General features: G+C 50.5%; 1 protein-coding gene and 1 non-coding gene across 3 annotated transcripts in view; both read left to right on the top strand.

Annotated features, from left to right (window-relative positions):
- Positions 1-279: 279 nt before the first annotated feature.
- Positions 280-19,158, top strand: part of LOC129040104 (uncharacterized) — a 73,568-nt gene continuing 54,689 nt past the window's right edge. The window contains exons 1-4 of one of the 2 annotated variants that reach the window (XM_063667964.1): positions 280-510; positions 3,487-3,787; positions 3,875-4,001; positions 4,997-5,110. In XM_063667964.1, coding sequence (XP_063524034.1) covers positions 3,968-4,001; positions 4,997-5,110 — 148 coding nt within the window. In that variant the 5' untranslated portion in view covers positions 280-510; positions 3,487-3,787; positions 3,875-3,967. The remainder of the gene's footprint in view (positions 511-3,486; positions 3,788-3,874; positions 4,002-4,996; positions 5,111-19,158) is intronic. The other variant, XR_010127014.1, reaches the window with a different exon arrangement.
- Positions 11,860-11,931, top strand: TRNAC-GCA (transfer RNA cysteine (anticodon GCA)). Its single transcript has one exon. It is a non-coding gene; the product is annotated as a tRNA-Cys (tRNA).

The following is a 19,158-nucleotide window of genomic DNA, read 5'->3' as shown; positions in this document are numbered from 1 at the left end:
CTGGAGGCCCCTGCTCGCCCGCGGGCGCGGCCAGGCGGGTCTTATGAGGGGAACTCTTTTGGTAACCGAGTCCCTCGGCCTGGGTCGCGGGGCCAGCGCAGTGACTGCGCACGCACACTCGGCAGTCGGGAAGGGGCGAGGGGTCGGCCAGGGGTCGCGGAGTCAGCTCCGGGTCGCCGGCCAGGCGGGGTCGCGCCTGCAGTTCGCCTCCGGAGCTGCAGGTGGGGCTGTGCGGCTGCCTGCCTCCAGGAAGCCTCATGTGCCTTCGTCGGCCGCGCCGGCTCCCAGGATACAGGGCGGACCGGCCGGGCGCTAAAGGCGTTCACGCGACTGCGGCGGCGCTGGGCAGGGGCAGCTTGGGAGGAGCGGCGGCGGAGGCAGGGCCGGGCGGGCGCCGCCTGCGGGGAGCACTGGGAGGCGGGCCCTGCGTGGGGCCGCGCGCAGCAGCGGCGACTTTATCCGGGCCGCGGGGGACAGCGCAGGGCCATGGAGGAGGCGGCCGCAGCTCCGGTAAGGGCGACCAGCGCGCGCACGAACTCGCAGTCTGGATTCCCCGGGCGACCCGGGCCCGGCACGCGGGGGCTCCGGGAGCCGGGTCGTACTGCCGCGCCTGGGGCTCCGGGGAACAGGGCCGCGGGGTCGGCCGGGGCCTACTGCGCTTGCCGGCCGGGCCCCCCACTCCCGGCCGAGCCCGAGCGCTGGCGGAATGGTTGTCCCCGCCCTGGGCCACCCCACGCCAAGTTCTTTGGCCCCTCCGGGGCTTCCTGCCCCCGCCCCAGCCGCTGAACCCTACATCTGCGTCCTCCCACTCGAGGCTCCTTTCTCTGCCTGGCGCTCGGCCTGTGGGTCCCTCCCCCAGCTCCCCCCAGCGGCTTAGCGGTATCTGGGAGTTGTGCGGCTTCGAATCAGCGTATACAGACACCCCTCATGTGCCCAGCTCCCCAGGGTCGGCGCGGAAGGGAATATAGAGTCAGATACTGCACGAAGCCCTGTTGAGGCCTTAGTCTGTCCTTCTGTCCTCACAGCAAGCCTGTGGGATGGGTACTGGTGTTATCTCCGTCAAGCAGAAGAAAAACCTGGGGCTTAGAGAAGTTAACTTGCCCAGGCTCGCACACCTGGAAGTGTGAAAAGACACACAGTGGCTGTGTGTTCAAGGACCAGGCAGACAGGTACGCGGGCAGTAATCGTGCAAAACAGAAAGGAGTGAGTGCTGGCGCCCAGGTGGAAGCTTGCGGTGGGCTCCGGGGGAAGGAGTGTCAGGGGGCCTCTTTGTACCGCTGCTCACCCCTCCTGGCCTGATGCTCTGCGCCTCTGTGATTTGAGCCGGGCTTTTAGGGAAGGCTAGGATTTCAGGCCCAGCTAGACCGGTGGTGCTTTCAGGGAGGGAGGAGTGCCTGGGCAAAGGCGCAGAGAGACGGGACAGTGCAGGGCGTGTTCAGGCACAGAAAGGAGTCCATGAGCCTGGAGAAGGTGGTTTTGGTTTGGAGGCAGTGAGAAAGGAGTCTGGAAAGAGAGACTAGGAAGGGGCTTGCATGCCCGGACTTCATCCTGCGGGTGGGCGGCCAGTGAGGGATCGGGCTCCTCTTACCATCAGCTCCTCTCAAGCAAAGAGTTTCGGCTTCCCGGCAGGAGTGTAAGGACAGCCCCACATATTCCAGCCACTAACAAGCTGGGCTGGAATGGGCAGCGTACAGTCGCCACCTCCCACCACATAGTGTGAAAGCCTTACACAGGGTTTCTTGGCCCCATCAGAATTGTAAGAAAACCATGTACCTTGTTATCCATCTGTAAAAGACTAATATTTTCTTAATAAAGTAGTTTATGCAGAGGTCCCCTTCATGCATATGAAAAGACTGTAATAATGCACGTGGAGGATGGGTAGGATTTCAGTGGATGGGGAGCTGGTGACCATTTGAAAGGAAGCTTCTGGAGTAAATTCTTGGCGTTTGACTTCACGTGGCAGGGATTGATCTAAGAAAGGAGAGGTGAGGGAACAGTGGCCTTAGGTGGAGGGCGGACTCAAACCCAGAACCAAGCGGGCCCACTCGGGTACTTGTAGGACCACCTACTCCTTGAGAGCAAGACTCCCACTCACATTGGGGTTTTCGCCTAGAAACAGTTCGGCTTGTCCAGAACCTCCCAGCCTTGAAGACCTCTTAGAGTCCTACCTTCTTTGGGTCCTGTTTGCCTCCAAACAGCCAGACAGGCCCTTGAGTACTGTCCTGGACAAGTTTTTTTTCTGCTTCTGCTCAAACTCTCCTTTTGTCTCTATTTTTTGAGGTATCTATTCACATTGTAGTTCTCAGTGACTTTCCCTAAGTGAATCCACACTGGTTTCTAGTAGCTACTTCTTCAGTTTGCAAATAATCGGCAACCTTTTGTTGAGGAATTATTTTGCAGAATGTTGTAAGGAGGCGTTGATCCTTGGGCGTGGATACCAGGAGCTCCTCTCTGCCCTGTAGGTTCCACTTTCAGATGTGGGTGGCTCAAATAGTCCAGCTCCCCACCCAAGGCAAAATGTGCTCGTTCTTCCTTGTCCCCAGCTGTCAGTCACTGATAGGCCATGTGAATGTTTCCAAGGACAGGGAAGCCCCTCATCTCGAATTAAGATGGCTTTTGCCCATATATAAGTGTAAGTTTGTGGCATATGTCCATTTTCCTCACCAGACTGTATGTCACCACTCCTGGTACAGCTACAAAAATGATTGAGGCCATCACTTTTACCTTGAGGGGGTGGGAATTGGGAAAGAGAAAGAATCTTGTAGGACTCATGCAGTGTCAAAAAACTCTGGACTGATGGAGATTTGCAGTCATGGGGATTTTAGCTTGTGGGGAGGGGCAGATGGGAAGGGGACAAAATGAGACTGTCCTGGGGGAAGAGGAACTGGCCATTAGATTTTTATGTTTATTAAAAGGGGACATAAGATGCTTTTAAAAAAAATGAGCAGTACTCTTGTTTGTGCCGTTTCAGTGAACGAGCTGTGGTGTTTTTTTTTTTTGCTGCGTCATCGTCAATAGACAGTTCCTGTGTAATCATGAGGGGAGGTGCAGGCTGGGCTCTAGTAAATCTGCAGTTTACCATTTCCCCACTAAAATACTGAGCAATGCTAAGTCACTGTTTACGTAGCAAAATTGCACTGAGTGCCAGGCAAGTGTCAAGGACCGTGGTGTGAAAAGATGCAATACCATGTTCAGGGAGCCCACAGTGTAGGCGTCGGTAGGAAATTACTGTGTAGGGTGATAAGCACCGTGATAAGGGTCTGCATTGTGCTGCAGAGGCCTGGAGTAAAGGCATCCACCCAGACATAGACCTAACATACCCAAGCAGGTGATTGCCAACCTGAGATCTGGCATGTGGTGCAGGATAGCCCCACTTGTCCACACATATGGACTCCCAGCCCAGCTCCCCCGTGCCTAGGGAGAGAGGGGCTCAATGAAGACGGTGGATGGGATGAATGATGCCAGTTTCTCTTTTGTTCCTGAAAGATTTCTCCGTGGACGATGGCAGCCACGATTCAGGCCATGGAGAGGAAGATTGAATCGCAGGCTGCTCGCCTGCTTTCCCTAGAAGGTTGAACCGGGATGGCCGAGAAGAAGCTGGCTGATTGCGAGAAGACAGCCGTGGAGTTCGGGAACCAGCTGGAGGGCAAGTGGGCCGTGCTGGGAACCCTGCTGCAGGAGTACGGGCTGCTGCAGAGGTGGCTGGAGAACGTGGAGAACCTGCTGCGCAACAGGAACTTCTGGATCCTGCGGCTGCGCCCGGGCAGCAAGGGCGGAGTCCCCTAAGGTAGCCCTGGGGCGCCCTGGGGTTGGGGAGGCTGCGGGCCAAGCCTGTGAGCGTGTGGGTGAGCGAGTGTGACACTTGTGGTTTCAGGTGCCTATAACATTTGATGATGTGGCTGTGTAGTTCTCTGAGCAAGTGTGGGGCAAGCTGGAGGACTGGCAGAAGGAGCTCTACAAGCACGTGATGAGGGGCAACTGCGAGACGCTGGTCTCTTTGGGTGAGGCCTGACACTCGTTATTGGATTTTGGAAGTCCCTGTACTTCTGTCTCCACGTGGTTGTTTTCATGACAGTGATATGTAAATCACCAGAAGTATTGACCTTGAGAGTTGTTACCTCCTGTGAAAGATGAGCCCTGGGTGATGGAGTTAAAAGCTCCCTTCGCCTTGTGCGCAGGGCCCCAGAATGCCAAGCTGGGAAAAGTGGTGGCTTCTCTCCTGCACTGGTCCTGGGTGTGGACCTTTCTATTGGTGCTGACTTGGGGCGGGGTGGACCCCTCCTGCTCTCAGATCCAGTAAGTAATCGACTCACATTTGAGGAAGACTCTTTCTAATTCAGCCTTCTTCTACAGATACGCGTGGCCCTTACGGCAACATGCCTTGAGTCAGTGGAGAACATGGGCCAACGGTGCTGCTTGCAGCTGACATTTTCTTCATGCCTCAAAACTTTACTTCCCTCATTTTCTTGGGCTACTGCTGCTCTCCTTGTTTGATCTTGCTCAGGAAGGGCCTGGATTCTGTTTCTTCCCAGGCTGATTTCCTCTTCCTGATGGTTTCTGTGTGACCCTGGAGCCAAGGGCAGTGAGACCTGTTAGGGCAGGAGCAGGTGCAGACATGAGGTTGTTTCATCAGCACAAATGCACTGCTGTTGAACGTGCATGCTCTGTGGCAGTTTCTTCACCCCGGCACTGTTGACATTTGGGACCAGGTGATTCTGTGTGTCGGGGGCATCCTCTGCATCGTAGGATGTTGAGCAGCAGCCCTGGCCTCTACCCTCCAGATGCCAGTCACCTCTCCCCCAGCCCTGAGCACGACACCCAGAATTGTCTCCAGACTTTGCCAAATGTCCCCGGGGAGCAAAGTTGCCTGTGGTTGAGAGCTACTGCTCTATGACAATCAGGAGATTTCGTTTCTAGACCATTGTTGGTTTTCCGGGCTGACTGTCCTCAGCTATGACTGGAACGTGACAAAAACTAACCTTCTGTCTTTCCTCAGACTACGCCATCTCCAAGCCCGAGGTCCTCTCCCAGATTGAACAAGAGAAGGAGCCCTGCAACTGGCGCCGCCCTGGCCCCAAGATTCCAGATGTTCCTGTGGACCCCAGTCCAGGTAAGGGCTAGGAGAAGGCCAGGGAGGCATCAGGTGATGTGCGGGAAACAGAGACGGAAAGGCCAGGAAGGGTGTGATCTTTCCAGAGAGAGTCGAGGAGAAACATGAAACTTACAGGTTTTATGTTGAGTTTTTTATAGTTGAGTTTTAATCTCTAACTTAGTCAGCTAACGCTCCAGAAACGAACACTTTCTATCAGGGAAACAGGTGGCAAACCTAATCTTTTAGGAAGAAACAAAGGCAAGGCACAGGTTGAGGGAAGGGAAAGGAGGACACTGAAAGGGAAGGCAGGAGCATAGTGGACCTTTGAACAACACAGGGGCCAGGGGCGCCAGCCCCCAGTCCCACGCAGCTGAAGATCTGCGTCTAACTTTTGACTCTCCAAAAAGTTAATGGATAGTCTCCTATTGACCAGAAGCCTTGATACTATGAACAGGGAATAACACATATTTTGTATGCTCTATGTGTTATGTATTGTATACCTACAATAAGCTAGACAAAAAATGTTATTAGGAAAATCATAAGGAAAAGAAAATATATTTACTACTCATTAAGTGGAGGTGGGTCATCATAAAGGTCATCCTCCTCATTGTCATCTTCAGATTGAGTAGACTGAGGAGGAGGAGGAGGGGTTGGTCTAGCTGTCTCGGGGGTGACAGAGGCAGAAGGAAATTCACTTACAGGTGGGCCTGCAGAGTTCAAACCCATGTTGTTCAAGGGGCAGCTGCGTATTGAAAACAAAATTAATTCAAAGCTTTGCAGAGTCAGCCTTGCTTCCGAAAACCAATGTCTATTTATTTATTCATTTATTTATTTTTGAGACGGAATCTTGCTCTGTCACCCAGGCTGGAGTGCAGTGGTACAATCTCAGCTCACTGCAACCTCCGCCTCCTGGGTTCAAGCATTTCTCCTGCCTCAGCTTCCCGAGTAGCTGGGATTGCGGGTACCTGCCATCATGCCCAGCTAATTTTTGTATTTTTGTAGAGGCAGGGTTTCACCCCCGATGTTAGCCAGGCAGGTCTTGAACTCCTGACCTTAGGCCATCTGCCCGCCTCGGCCACCCAAAGTGCTGGGATTGCAGATATGAGCCACCGCGTCCGAACTCAGCCTTAATTTAAGCCAGTAGCAGTTGTAGAACATAAACACATTGGCCAGCCTTATGGTTCAGTATGATTAGAAGCACACATTTATTTAAGTTGTCTCAGATTTCCCTGGAGCCAGTCAGCACCTTTGAAAGTTAAGGGAAGGACAGATGGACACAGGAGAAAAACCAAATTTCTGAATTGGAGACCTGCTGGGTCATTTGACCAGGGAGACCACATCTCTGCAAGGCTCGACCCCTGATTCCTCCAGAAGACCCGCCCTTGACCGTCCCACCTGCCTTGGTTTTGCCTTTCGTCTGACACTGAGAAAGGTGGTGGTCCACAGAGGCCCTCCTGTGCTCCACTTGTGTGAAAGTAAGTGCATCCCCCATGTTCGTCATCTCATCTCAGTCAGATTTGCACTTTCCTAAGGGCAGAAGCATGTTCCGAGCTGGCTGCTTTGCCAGTCGTCATCAGGACATTGACAGTTTAGTCCTACAGATGCATTTTGAGAATCTTCTAGATGTCAAGGACAGTGCTGAACACTAGAGGACAGAAAGATGGCCAAGGACAGATACTTTTGGGCTGGAAAAGAGGGTTAGAACCCGTGTGCGTCCCCAGCTTCCTAGCCTGGGTGGGAGGTTCTGGGTGGGTGGGTTTGGTTGTATTTACACCATGTGTGGAGGCTTCCCTCACTTCCACAGCATCATTAAATGAGAGGAAAGAGGGGCCTGGAAATATGCTGGTTGCTGGTAAGACCCCGTAACACACTCTGGCTGCATCGTATGATGTTCAGCAGCATCCGTGGCCTCTACCCACCAGTAGACAAGATGAGTAGACACGAACTCCACTGTCCATCCCGAGCCTGTCGGCAGGGATCTCTGTGGCCTTTATCCCTGTCCCCTTTGTCTGAGAAGCCAGGACTCCCAGCTCATCCCTTGCCACATTTGGCCTGACCCATCCCCTTGTGAGACCTCACCTCCCCTTCTCCTCACCTCCTGCACATCCCTCCACTGAGCCTTGTGGGACTCAGGGCTCAGCAGACCCGCCAGGTCCTGAGTGTTCCCTGCTTGGACTGAGCTCCAGGGGACTGCAGCCCTCTTGAGTGCTTGTCATCCTCTTCCCTGCCTCCATCTGAGCCCAGGCCCACCAGGGACAGGGTCCTCGCCTCTCATGATTGCGTCTCTGCCAGCCTCACTCCCTCTGTAGGGACCCTGCCTTTGGGTCTCAGGCCTCGTCTTTTTTGCTGCTTCTGCAGACCTTCCCTCTCTTCTCATCGCTCTTCCTGCCCTCAGTCTTGGCCATGGCAGCCTTCTTGTGGATGGTCCTGTGCCACCTCCACCCATCCCACAGCCATCCATGACTATGATGACAGTGACTGCACCACAACCACCATCTCCATCTCCAGCACACCACTCCTCAGCCGCTTCCTGCCGTCCCTTCAATTCCCTCTCTGGTGTCTTGATTCCAGCAGTTTCCAGTCTTTTAAGACCTGCAAGCCATCAACCCTGCTGCCTTTTCACTGCCCTCTCTCCTCATTTCCCTCCATACCCACCATTGTGGTCCCCCTTGCACACAGCCCCAGCACTCTCGCCCTGTGTAGTTCATTGTATCCACCTGGCGAAATCCATCGGTGTTCTGCACCTGCAGCCAAGCAGCTGCACATGGCTGCAGAGAACCAGGTAAGCTGGCTGCTGGGGTCACGTGACATCCACGCCCAGCGACTTCAGTGGGCGCTCTGCCACGCAGCCACACTGTGTTTCCCTAGCCTAGGGGCCAGCATACTGTGGCTGACGGCCAAATTTAGCTCATCTGTTTCTGTATAGGCCACAGCTGAGATCGATTTTTATATTTTAACCCCCTTTTTTTAAAGAGAAATACACCACTCACTCGCACAGCCCTCCTCATGCCATCTGCCTGCACCTGTGCCCCCTTCTCTGCCTTCAGTCCTGTGACTGCTAAACTGTCGACTCTCCAGCCAAAGCCCCACTTCCACCTGGCGCTGCATCCCACCCCATGCCAGCTTCTCAAGGGCAACACAGTCAGTCCTGCCTTGACCTCTACCCCTACAGCCACGGCCCACTTCTCTGCTCCGCTTCGTGGCAGAGCCCCTTGGGGACATCTGTGCTTGCCGTCTCTTGCCTCTTCCCTCCTTCCACCAAAACCTCTCCAACCTTGGTTACCAGGGCCCTCCATGGTGCTGAACGGTCTGTCTTCTTACTTGGCCTGTTCGTAACACTTGCCATGTTGCTCACTTTCCTCTCACCTGCCACCCACCTTCACTGCTCTTTCTTCACAGGTTCCTGTTGCCCTGTGGAACCTCTCAGCCCCAGAGTGCCCTTGGTTCTCACACCCCCTCTCTACTTGCATTTCCTCACTCCCATCGTCCCCTGGGGTCTTGGGGCCACATGTACCATCTAGGAATGTGTGCATTAAACCTGGGTTTTTGCCCCAAATTCCACACATCTAGCTGCTTGGCCTGCATCTCCACCTGAGTGTCTCATAGACTTCCCCGTAAACATTCCCAGAGCTGAGCTCCTGTCTTCTCTGAATAGCCTACTCCTCCCACATTCTCCCCAACCCAGTAAATGGCAGCTCCACTCTTCCATTTGCAGGCAAAACCCCAGGAGTCCTCTCTGACCTCCTCCTCCACATCCCCATCCACTCCACCAGAAACCCTACTGGCCCTCCCTGCCAGGTTTGCTCAGAGTCTGTCCGCACCTTGTCCCCTCCAGTCTGACACCCAGGCTTATCATCTCTTGCTGAGGTTGTTGCCAGCCCCTGCCGTGATCCCCCGGAGTCTCGTCTCAGCCCAGCGGAGTAATCCCTTTTAGACCCAAGTCCTGGCTTTCCATCTGACCCACACCGTCGGCTCACCTCCACTTTTCTCTCACTCTCTGCCCAGCTGCACCATCCCTGGTGGTGTCCCCTCCGCCCTGTGCCAATACCTTCGCAGTGCCCTCTGCTGGGAATGCTCCTCAGGCAGGTCCCACCTGCAGGCCTTTCCTGTCATCAGCACTGCAGTCCCTCCCGACCCAGGACTCCGGGCCTCGTTTCCTGCTTTGGGTCTTCCGTGTCAGACAGCGTCACGTAATATATACATTTCCTATTTATAGATTCATCGTATGTCAGGTCTCCCTCATTAGAATGTCAGTTTCAGAGTACAAAGACTTTCTAACTGTTTTCTTCGTATATTAATTCTAGGCACCTGGAATATTGCTGAGCATAGAGTAGGAATTCAATAACTATTTGCTGAATGTATGCCGTGCTTTGTAATTCAAAACGTGTGTGTGTGTGTATGTGTGTGATGTGTGTGTGCGAAATAATGGATTTCTGATACCATTTAGGTCTCCCAGACCTCCCTAGGGCAGCCGCTTGTCCTGAATTGTCTGTTTATCCTTTCTATCCACATTTTTTTTTTTTTTTGAGCCGGAGTCTCTCTTTGTTGCCCAGGCTAGAGTGCAGTGGCACGATCTTGGCTCACTGCAACCTCCACCTCCCAGGTTCAAGCAATCCTCCTGCCTCAGCCTCTGGAGTAGCTGAGACTACAGGCGCATGCCACCAAACCTGGCTAATTTTTTGTATTTTTATTAGAGACAGGGTTTCACCATGTTAGCCAGGATGGTCTTGATCTCGTAACCTCATGATCCACCTGCCTTGGCCTCCCAAAGTGCTGGATTACAGGCGTGAGCCACCGCGCTCACCCTCTATCCACATTTTAAAACGTCTGCTGTGTGCATTGGTAATTGTGAACAATATATGGATTTTTGTGTTTTGAAACATTACATAGATGTCATTATATTTATCGCTCATTCTGTATTTCAGACTTATCCATGTTGATACATGTAGATCAAGTTTATTCCTTTTAACAGATGCTTAATATTCCAGAAGCAACTATATTATAACTTATTTTCCATTCCTCCACTGATTGGCACTTAAGCTTTTTTTGATTTTTCACGCTCACAAGCGATACTGTAGTGATCATTCTTGGGCCTGTCTCTTTGTGCCCCTGTGGGGATGCTACTCCAGAAAACAGACCCAGCGGTGGCCTCACCATATCGTAGGCTTGCTTGATTTTGTCTCTGCCGTTTCCATATTGCTGTCCCCAGAAGTACCCCAGTGCCACCGGGTGCTCCTAGCAGCAGCTAGCTATGAAGAACCTGTTTCTTTACGTCTTTGCCCAGTTTCTATAATTACATTTCTGCCAACCTGATGGGGAGAGATCCTTGTCTTAATTCAGGATACTGGAGGCCTGAGCTTTAGGGCTCAAATAGCCTTCATGCCTGGTCCTGGCTCTGCCAGTTGTGCTGAGCTAATGGTTTGGGGCCAGCATGGGGCTGGGTCCCCTCTGTTAAGGCGTCTCCCTTTTAAAGGGAAGGACTAGTAAGTGTGGAGAGGGAAGAAAAGACAGTCGAAACAGTGTAGGCAAAGGCCCAAAGTACCCCACTGTGCAGAGGGTGAAAGTGAAGTGGAGAGAGAGTATGGGATGTAGGTAAGAGAAGATAAAACTAAAGCAGTAGAGAAGGAGAGAGGAAGCTTCCAGCTCTAAACAGCAGTTCTCTAAATTGTTGCCCCACACAGGGACTGAGGAGGAGGCTGCAGGATTCTAGGCAGGAAGGATTTCTAGAAGTCCTTTGATAGGTCCGTGGGGAAGGACAGGGTAAGTTCAAAGCCAGATAGAGGTCTGTATGAAGGAGGTCAGTTGCCAGTGGTTCAGTGAAAATGATGAGAAATTACAATGTATATTAGATCCTTGGGCATGAGAACATAGGTGAAACAGTGTCAATCAGGAAAATCTAAACAGTTGAGAGGGCACATTTTGGGGCCAGAGCATCTGGCTGCATATCAAGTAGTCCCTGGTTCAAGACGGTGTCACTTGTTGGCCCTTCCTTTCACTCTGCCCACGTATTTGCAATCACTCCATCCTGTGTCATGTCCCAGTGACCACAGATTGCTCTGATTCTCCACTTCTCCACTTTTCCATGGATTGGATCCTGTCTTCTGGTCACTACTTTTATCTGACACATTGTGGGATTCAGCAAATGGAGGAGAAGAGGAAAGAAGAGGAAAAGAAAAGGCAGTTCAACTCCTGCCTCAGAGTGTTCAGTGCAAAGAGGCCCTTTATCATGAATGTGGATTCTAGTCATGACTTGGTCTTTAATCAGGTGTGTTTTGTTTGGGCATGATTTTAAATACTGTCATTTTTTCTAGATCTGTACCATGTGAGGGAACACGTTAAACCAGTGTCTCCAAACCATGAGTCAGAATGGTGCAGGGAGTTGGTTAGAAGCACACATTGTCCCTAGGTCCTTTCCCAGAGAGTGTGGCTTAGGAGTTCTCAAGTGGGGCTCAAGAACTTTTGCTTTTACCCAGCTCTGCCCAGCCCAACCTCACCTTTAAAGGGTCTGTTGAGCAACCATTTCTTTGAGTCCCGCCCTTCTAGGCGAGTTTAAAGGATGTCCTGGCTGCAAACCTCAGTGATTTTAATGTCCCTGCCTTCAGTCAGACACTGGAGGAGGAAGGATGCTGGTTATAAGTAGAGCTGGCAGGCAGGTGTGGAGTAGGAAGGGGGTGTATCGTGACGAAGCAAGTACGCATCTTATAATGGTGACAGTCAGGGTGTGGCCATACAGGTTTATAGTTCTTATTGGAGACAGGCAATTAAATGGGGGTATAGCTCAGGGGTAGAGCATTTGACTGCAGATCAAGAGGTCCCTGGTTCAAATCCAGGTGCCCCCTTCCTATTTTCTTTTGTTGGGGTGATCAGACCCAACACCAGGTCATGGGGGTGACGCAGTCCAGCGGAGTCAGAGGAATGAGAAAAAGACAGTTTGAGAGAGAAAGTGGGACCAGAGGGCCATGGCAAGTCTGGAGGCTGCGAAGGCCCCAAGCTCTGGGAGCACATGCTATTTATTGGTGCTCAAACAAACAGGTGGTGAGGATGTGGGGATTGAAAGGAAACAGTGTATCAAGTGAATGAGAAACATACGAATAGTGGGAGGGCTAGAAGCAAGGAGCCAGCAAGTCTAGCCAGACGTGCAAGCCCTGCCTCAACTTCTCTCCCAACACTCAGCTTTTCTCCCGACATCTTTTCACTCACTGATCATGATAGGATGTTCTACTCTTAGCTTTTCTTCAACACACATGGATTCATTCTGCAAAGCAGGAGAGAGAGGAAGCAGGTCAGGTCCTCACTAGAAAGCCTCGCCTGGCACCGGAAGCTCTAGAGAAACCCAATTTCTTGAAGGCTAAGTGCTCACAGGTCTGGGGAGAACTCTTTTTTTTCCTTGCACATCTCAAGCCTCATTTGGGGAATTCACAATTGTGTAAGTCTTGGTGGAAGAGGATCCTGTCTCTGGTTAAGGAAAAAATGAGGTCAGATATGTCCTCCCTCTGAATGTTGGTGTGTGAATGAGGGTTCTTCAGAGAAAACAGAATCAATAGGGGCTGTGTGTGTGTGTGCACATAGAGATTTTAAGGAATTGGATCATGCCATTGTGGGGGCTCACAAGTCTGATGTCTGCAGGGCATGGCAGCAATCTGGAGACGCAGGGAAGAGTTGAGGTTGCAGCTCGAGCCTGAAGATAGCGTGGAGGCAAAGTTCCTTTCTTGGAAGATAGCAGACATTTCCTCATAAGGTTTTCATCTGATTGGATGAGGCCCACCCACATTTTGGAGGGTAATCTGCTTTACTCAAAGTCTATAGATTGAATGTTAATCACATCTAAAAGATACTTTCACAGCAGCATCCAGATTGCTATGGACAAACATCTGGCCACCATGGCCTAGCCAAGTTGACACATTTAAGGAAAAAAAATTTTTTTTGAGACAAACAGGGTCTCCCTCTGTCACTCAAGCTAGAGTGTCGTGGTGTGATCTCAACTCACTGCAGTCTCCATCTCCTGGGCTCACAGCTTCCTGAGTAGCTGGGACCACAGGTGCGCACCACCACGCCCAGCTAATTTTTGTATTTTTTGTAGAGATGGGGTTTCGCCATGTTGTCTAGGCTGGTCTCAATCTTCTGACCTCAAGTGATCCACATGCCTCAGCCTACCAAACTGCTGGAATTACAGGCGTGAGCCACTGTGCCTAGCTGACACATAAAACTAACCAGCACAATTGGTAATGGCTTCAGTTTGGCCAACTATATTCTCCTAAACAAGACTGTGAATGTTGAATAAATCCTACATAGAGGCAGGGTGAATTTGGAATTCATTCTGGAGGTGGCAGAGCTCTGGCAATGGCAGTAGGGCCAGAGGCTGCAGCCAGCGTCTGTTGTGGTGGCAGTGGCGGCTCCCAAGCCAGGGTGGGCTGAGGTCCTGCCTGGTTTTTGTTTGTTTGTTTTGAGACAGAGTCTCGCTCTCTTGCCCAGGATGGAGTGCAGCAGCACGATCTTGGCTCACTGTAACCTCCGCTTCTGGGGTTCAAGCGATGCTCCTGCCTCAGCCTCCCGAGTAGTTGGGACTACAGACACCCACCACCACACCCAGCTAATTTTTGTATTTTTAGTAGAGACGAGGTTTCGCCGTCTTGGCCAGGCTGGTCTGAAACACCTGACCTCGTGATCCGCCCTCATTGGCCTCTCAAAGTGCTGGGATTACAGGCATGAGCCACCGCACCCAGCCGGTCCTGCCTATTTGACGAGCCTGGCTCTGCAGGCTTCTCTGAGGTGCATGAGCTTCTTGCCATCCTGTGAGCAATTGCCCTCTGTGTCTGCAGTAACCTTAGATGACGTCTTCTTTAATCAAAGTGCCCTTGCTGGTACCAGGGATGTGTAACAAGTGATTACAGAAACGTGAAAGGAATGTGAATTGGAAATCTGTCCTCATTAAACTTGAAGGTAATGACAGTCTAGGTAGTTTATGGGGATAGAAATCCAGAATCCCATATCAGACTGTAGAAAAGTTGAGTAACTTTTGCCTGCAGTTCCATCAGGACCAATTTGTAGTTCCCAGATTATAAGTGGCCTCTGGGCAGGAAGGCTGGTCCTACCAGTTTTAAGGCAAATAGCTCACGTGTCACCCTGTATGATGTGTTCTACATGGACAAAAACACAGGCCTTTTTCTGACTGTATAACAAAACTCTCCGATCTCCTGCCACCAAATAAGCGAAACAGCTGAAAATGAGAGCCAGGGCTGATCCCTGTGGGCGCCAAACTTTGATGTCCATGGAATCGGCAGCTTCCCCCAGTCTCCCAGCTGAAAACAGGTCAGTGATTAAGAGGGTAGAACTTCAGGAATTGTAAGATGGATTTATGGGACCATTTGGAAAACTTGATTTATCCCAAATCACCAACCCTACCTAGTCTCCAAGCCTGCCGCTTCTTCCTGCCTGAAAGCCAACCAGCCCAGATGGAAGGGTTTTCACTGCAAGAGATTGGGTTCCCCACCCTCATGGTCTCTTGACCTACGGTGAGAGTAAGATCTCAGTTGAGCTTGGGCACCAGTTGCTGGGAGGCGAAGACTCAGATACCAAAATCATTTCCAACTGGCTAATGTATGTCAGCAAAAACTTCAAGACCATGTGTGGATACAGATTGTTGGAGTACTTCATAAAGTAGAAAGACTAATTTTAAATGAGCCTGAATTTTTTATTAGGAGCGTACTCAATTAAAATTCTATTTAAGATACCATAGCTAGAGCAGCTGGGATAAAACTGTTTGCTCCGTTGGTGGACCTAAGTCTGGATTCACAGGAGGCCAATTCTAAATGCATTTGAGATACTAGGGATTTCTTGCTATAATGTAGAAAGAATCCATAGGCTTCAGGGGGTAGGTAAGTTAGAGTGGATTTATCACGTGTGACTTAACCTGGCTTGAAAAATACGTAGGTGTGTGGAGCTTCTACATTCGTAGAAAGAGTTCTCGTAGCTGTTGTCTGTGGACAGAGATGCTGGTGGGAGGGATGATAGTGGAAAGGGAGCCTCTGATTTCAGTGGGGCTGGGAGGATCCTAGGGTGTCAGAGGCCAAGCACTGTGATACTTTATCCCGAAGTGAAGTTTGGGTGTTACTATGTGGTCTGTGCCACACAGGTCTTGGCTGTGACTCATCAGTGGTGAAGATTTTCGGCCTGAGAATGGGGAGCCCATCGTGGTCCCCTAGACGTGTAGACCTGAACTACCACCATAGCTGACACAATGGAAGTTCCTGACCTCTGACCCATTCCCCAGGTCTGAATCTGCTCAAAGAACCTGCCTGCCTTGATGATAAGGGAACCCAAGCTTGAGAAAAGGACTCTGCCAAAATATCCAGTCGTGGACAGTGAATCCTTCTGCCCGATTTCCCATGTTAGGCCCTTCAGCTGTTTGCCTGGAAACTACATGGAGGAGTGGGAAATATCCACATAATTTGGGATTATTGGTGGCTCTGCTGCATCTTGTGAAGCTTCTGGAGATCCAGTAATTTGGGTAACATCAGAATATCCCAGAAAAGAACACATCCTGCATCTTGCTTTGTTTAGCTACCACCATCAGAGGGGGCTCGAGAGACCACAGTTACTACCCATGGTGTGCTCCTCTCACGCAAAAGGTTACAGACTACAAGGTTTTCATCATATAATAATGAGATGAGCCTTAGAGGACTGATCAAAAGGTTCCAATCAGCTTGCCCTTTACCTATTCTTATTTTTATTTACTGATTTTGGAATCTGACTCCAGCTTCCTTTCCCTTGCTGGAGCCCGTGATCTGTATCTGTCTGCATGGAGGAGAGAGAAGAGGTTGATGGGATCAGGTCAGTCCTCTGGGAAGTCCCAGCTGACTTCCTCCATCATCTCGCTCCTTGCCCACCGTCTCACAGATCCTCCCAGAATCCTGCTTTTCCCCAATCCTTGGTCTGAGTAGGCCAGGGTGTGAGTCTGCAGCAGCCCCAGATGGGAAATCCAGAACCTGAGGGCACAGAGCCAAAGTCCAGGGTGCAGCAGACTAAGCTCAGAAATCTAAGCTCATTAGATTTCTCATGCCCATTGAAGGTGGGCATGAGACTGTGGCTGTTTCAGGTTCTCCTGTGCCACAGTGGAAGCTGGGTGCTGTGGAGAATACAGCAGGACTTAGAGACATGGCCCAGCCCTCTTGGGGATCACGTGGATGTCCCTGGGGAGATTTTGGACTACTCTGCAGAAGTGCTGGAGTGGTACCCAGAGGGCTGCAGGAGGCAGGGGTCTGTGCCTTACAAACTTTTAAAGTCCATAAAATCATTTGAGGACTATTGAGTCTGCACTTCAGAGATGTTGTGCATCAGGGATTAGATAGGTTGTGTCATTTTTCCCCAAGTGGGTGGATTGGGTGGAGCTTATGACCCAGGACCCACTTTGGTGATTAAAAGTAAAACAGGGTAGGGGGCACCTGGATTTGAACCAGGGACCTCTTGATCTCTACTCAAATGCTCTACCCCTGAGCCGTACACCCAGTCATAGGAGGATAGTGTAATTAACACCATTTTCGTGTGTCGACACACCAAGACCCAGCTCTGCCAGTTTGGATGTCCAGGCCAGTTCTGTTTCTCTGAACTCTGGCCTCCCTCCTGTCCCTAATACTTCTTTCTCCATCATCACTTCTGGCTAAGGACACCCTGGTGGCCTTGTTGACCTTTATAAATGGAGAGACCCTTCAGGTCATCCAGATAATTCTCTTAGTAGCAATTGTTGAGCATCATGTGAGGTGTGCTAGGCTGGGGACAGAACTGTAACTAGGTGACACCACCTTTCCCTGCACTGAAAGGAGACCCAGTGGCCATGTCTGGAGACTTGTATTTGACATAGAATACTGTTCGTGATAATTTGTCAAGTGAAAAGCAAATTTCTTTTGTATATAAAAAAAAAAGATACTCAAAAAATAATAGTCTTTTAAAAATGTGGCACAGGTACACCATGGAATACTATGCATCCATAAAAAAGAACGAGATCATGTCCTTTGGAGCAACATGGATGGAGCTGCAGGGCGTTATCCTTAGCAAACTAACACAAGAACAGAAAACCAAATACTGCATGTTCTCACAAGTGGAAGCTAAATGATGACAACACATGGACACAGAAGGGGAACACTACACACTTGCACTTAGGGGGACAGGAGAGAAGATCGAAAAAATACATATGCATAGTACATGCCTGACGAAATAATCTGTACACCCAATCTCCAAGACATGAGTTTACCTATATGACAAACCTGCACATGTACACCTGAACCTAAAATAAAGTTAGAAAAAAAGATTCTTTACAGATTACCACTTGTAGGAATTTATCCTTCAAAAATATTCCTATAATTGCATGAAGACACATATATGTGGAGATTCATGGACAGTGGTTTTTAAATTCCTCACAGCAAACACTGGAGACCATCTAAATATCCATTGGCAGGGAATTGGTTAAAACCAGGCTTTGTCTCTTAACCTGGAGGGGATGAGGAGAAGGTGAAGATGCAGAGAAGCAGAGGATGCTGAGGGGACTCTATACCTTGGTCTTCTCAGTCAGGTAGAAAACAGGTCTTTCAAAGAGAATAAAGGAGGTAGGGTGGGACTCATTACTTGGCAAGAAGGGCAAAGCGTGAACCAGGCACTGTGGGAAATGGAGAATAGGTGAATTAGAAAGGAATAAAATCATTGCTCATTAGGAGGGAGGCACTGGTTGAGGTCAGACTGGCATAGATTTGCAGTGGGACCATTTGTCTGGCTGTACAATTTAATCCAGCAAAGACTGGCTCCTCCAGAGCAAAGGTGGGAAAGGCCAATGGCAAAAGTGTATCCGCAGAAGCAGAAGGGCTCATGAGGGAGGTATACAGACCACAGGCCAAGCCCTCAAAGGAGCTGGACTCATGACTGAGAGGCCAAACATGGGGTCCATAATAGGCAGGAAGATAGGTGAGCCCCAAGGTGGCTCTGCGGTCATGGGAACAGAGGGAGGTAGACAAGATTAAGGTCAAAATGAGGATAATGAACCATTTTCTATAACAGTAAGTACATGTAAACATCAGAAAAGGCGTCATTGAAGGAGTTTTCTGATTCTGAGATCTCGAAGGGGAATAAGTGATGATCAAGTTTGGCAATGAATGCTGAACAACCAAAATAACGAAGGATTATAGCAAAATGGAAAGAAGCAAACAAACCAGAAGCTTAAAAGCTGCCACTTAAAAGTCCACAGCTAGGTGGTCCAGGCATGGCTTTCCATAGGGTCAAGAACCCGAGTTCTCCTTTCTGACTGTCTGGCGGGCTTGGCTTTCATTCCAGCATGCCATCACCCACATTGGCATCTCATCGACCTCCCAGGCAGCAGGAAGATGGAAAAGACAAGTCTTTGCTGTAAGGACACCCATAACTTTCACCTGCATCTCATTGACCAGCCTTCTGTCTGTGGCCTCACAGCTCCAAGAGGGTCTGGGAAATGCAGATTTCCTTCTGGGAAGCGATGTGCCCAGCTGATAACCAAGAAGCAGGGTAGAAGACACTAGTGGAAAATGCTGAATCTGTGCCTCACCACACCCCTTGAGAGCCGCAGTGAGTGGAGTTTGAACATTTGTAGAGGCAGCAGGATGGAAATCTCGGGAGGCCTTAGCATTGGAAGCACATTGCCATGGCGTTTGACATTCCTGAGGACAGAAGGAGAGGGCGGTGAGGAAAATAAGATTGTTAGCCTGGTTCTAAAAGTGTCCACTGTTTGTGGAGTCCCATATATCAGAGAAGGCATGAATGGTGAGAGGAGAGAGTGGTGAAAGAAGATGGCTTTGAAAGAAGGGAAGCATGGAGAGTTGGTAGAGGAGCTGGGGTTTGCGGGCAATGTGGAGAATGAGGCTGAGAAGGTGACCCCACCCTCTCCATTCCAGAGGTTGAAGGGGTGGGATGGCTTCAGGGGAAAGCTGCCCTTCAGGTGTACAAGGATGGATAAAAAGGCAGACTTGCAGGGAAAGGCTAAGGAGGAAGGAGACTGTTTACAGAGTAGCTGGAGGGCTGGCGGGCTTGGGTGGAGGAGCTGAAACAGT

Source organism: Pongo pygmaeus, chromosome 6 (assembly GCF_028885625.2).
Source record: "Pongo pygmaeus isolate AG05252 chromosome 6, NHGRI_mPonPyg2-v2.0_pri, whole genome shotgun sequence".
Taxonomy (NCBI): Eukaryota; Metazoa; Chordata; class Mammalia; order Primates; family Hominidae; genus Pongo; species Pongo pygmaeus.
Note: the sequence above shows the minus strand (reverse complement) of the source record. Positions and strands in the feature narration are given on the sequence as shown.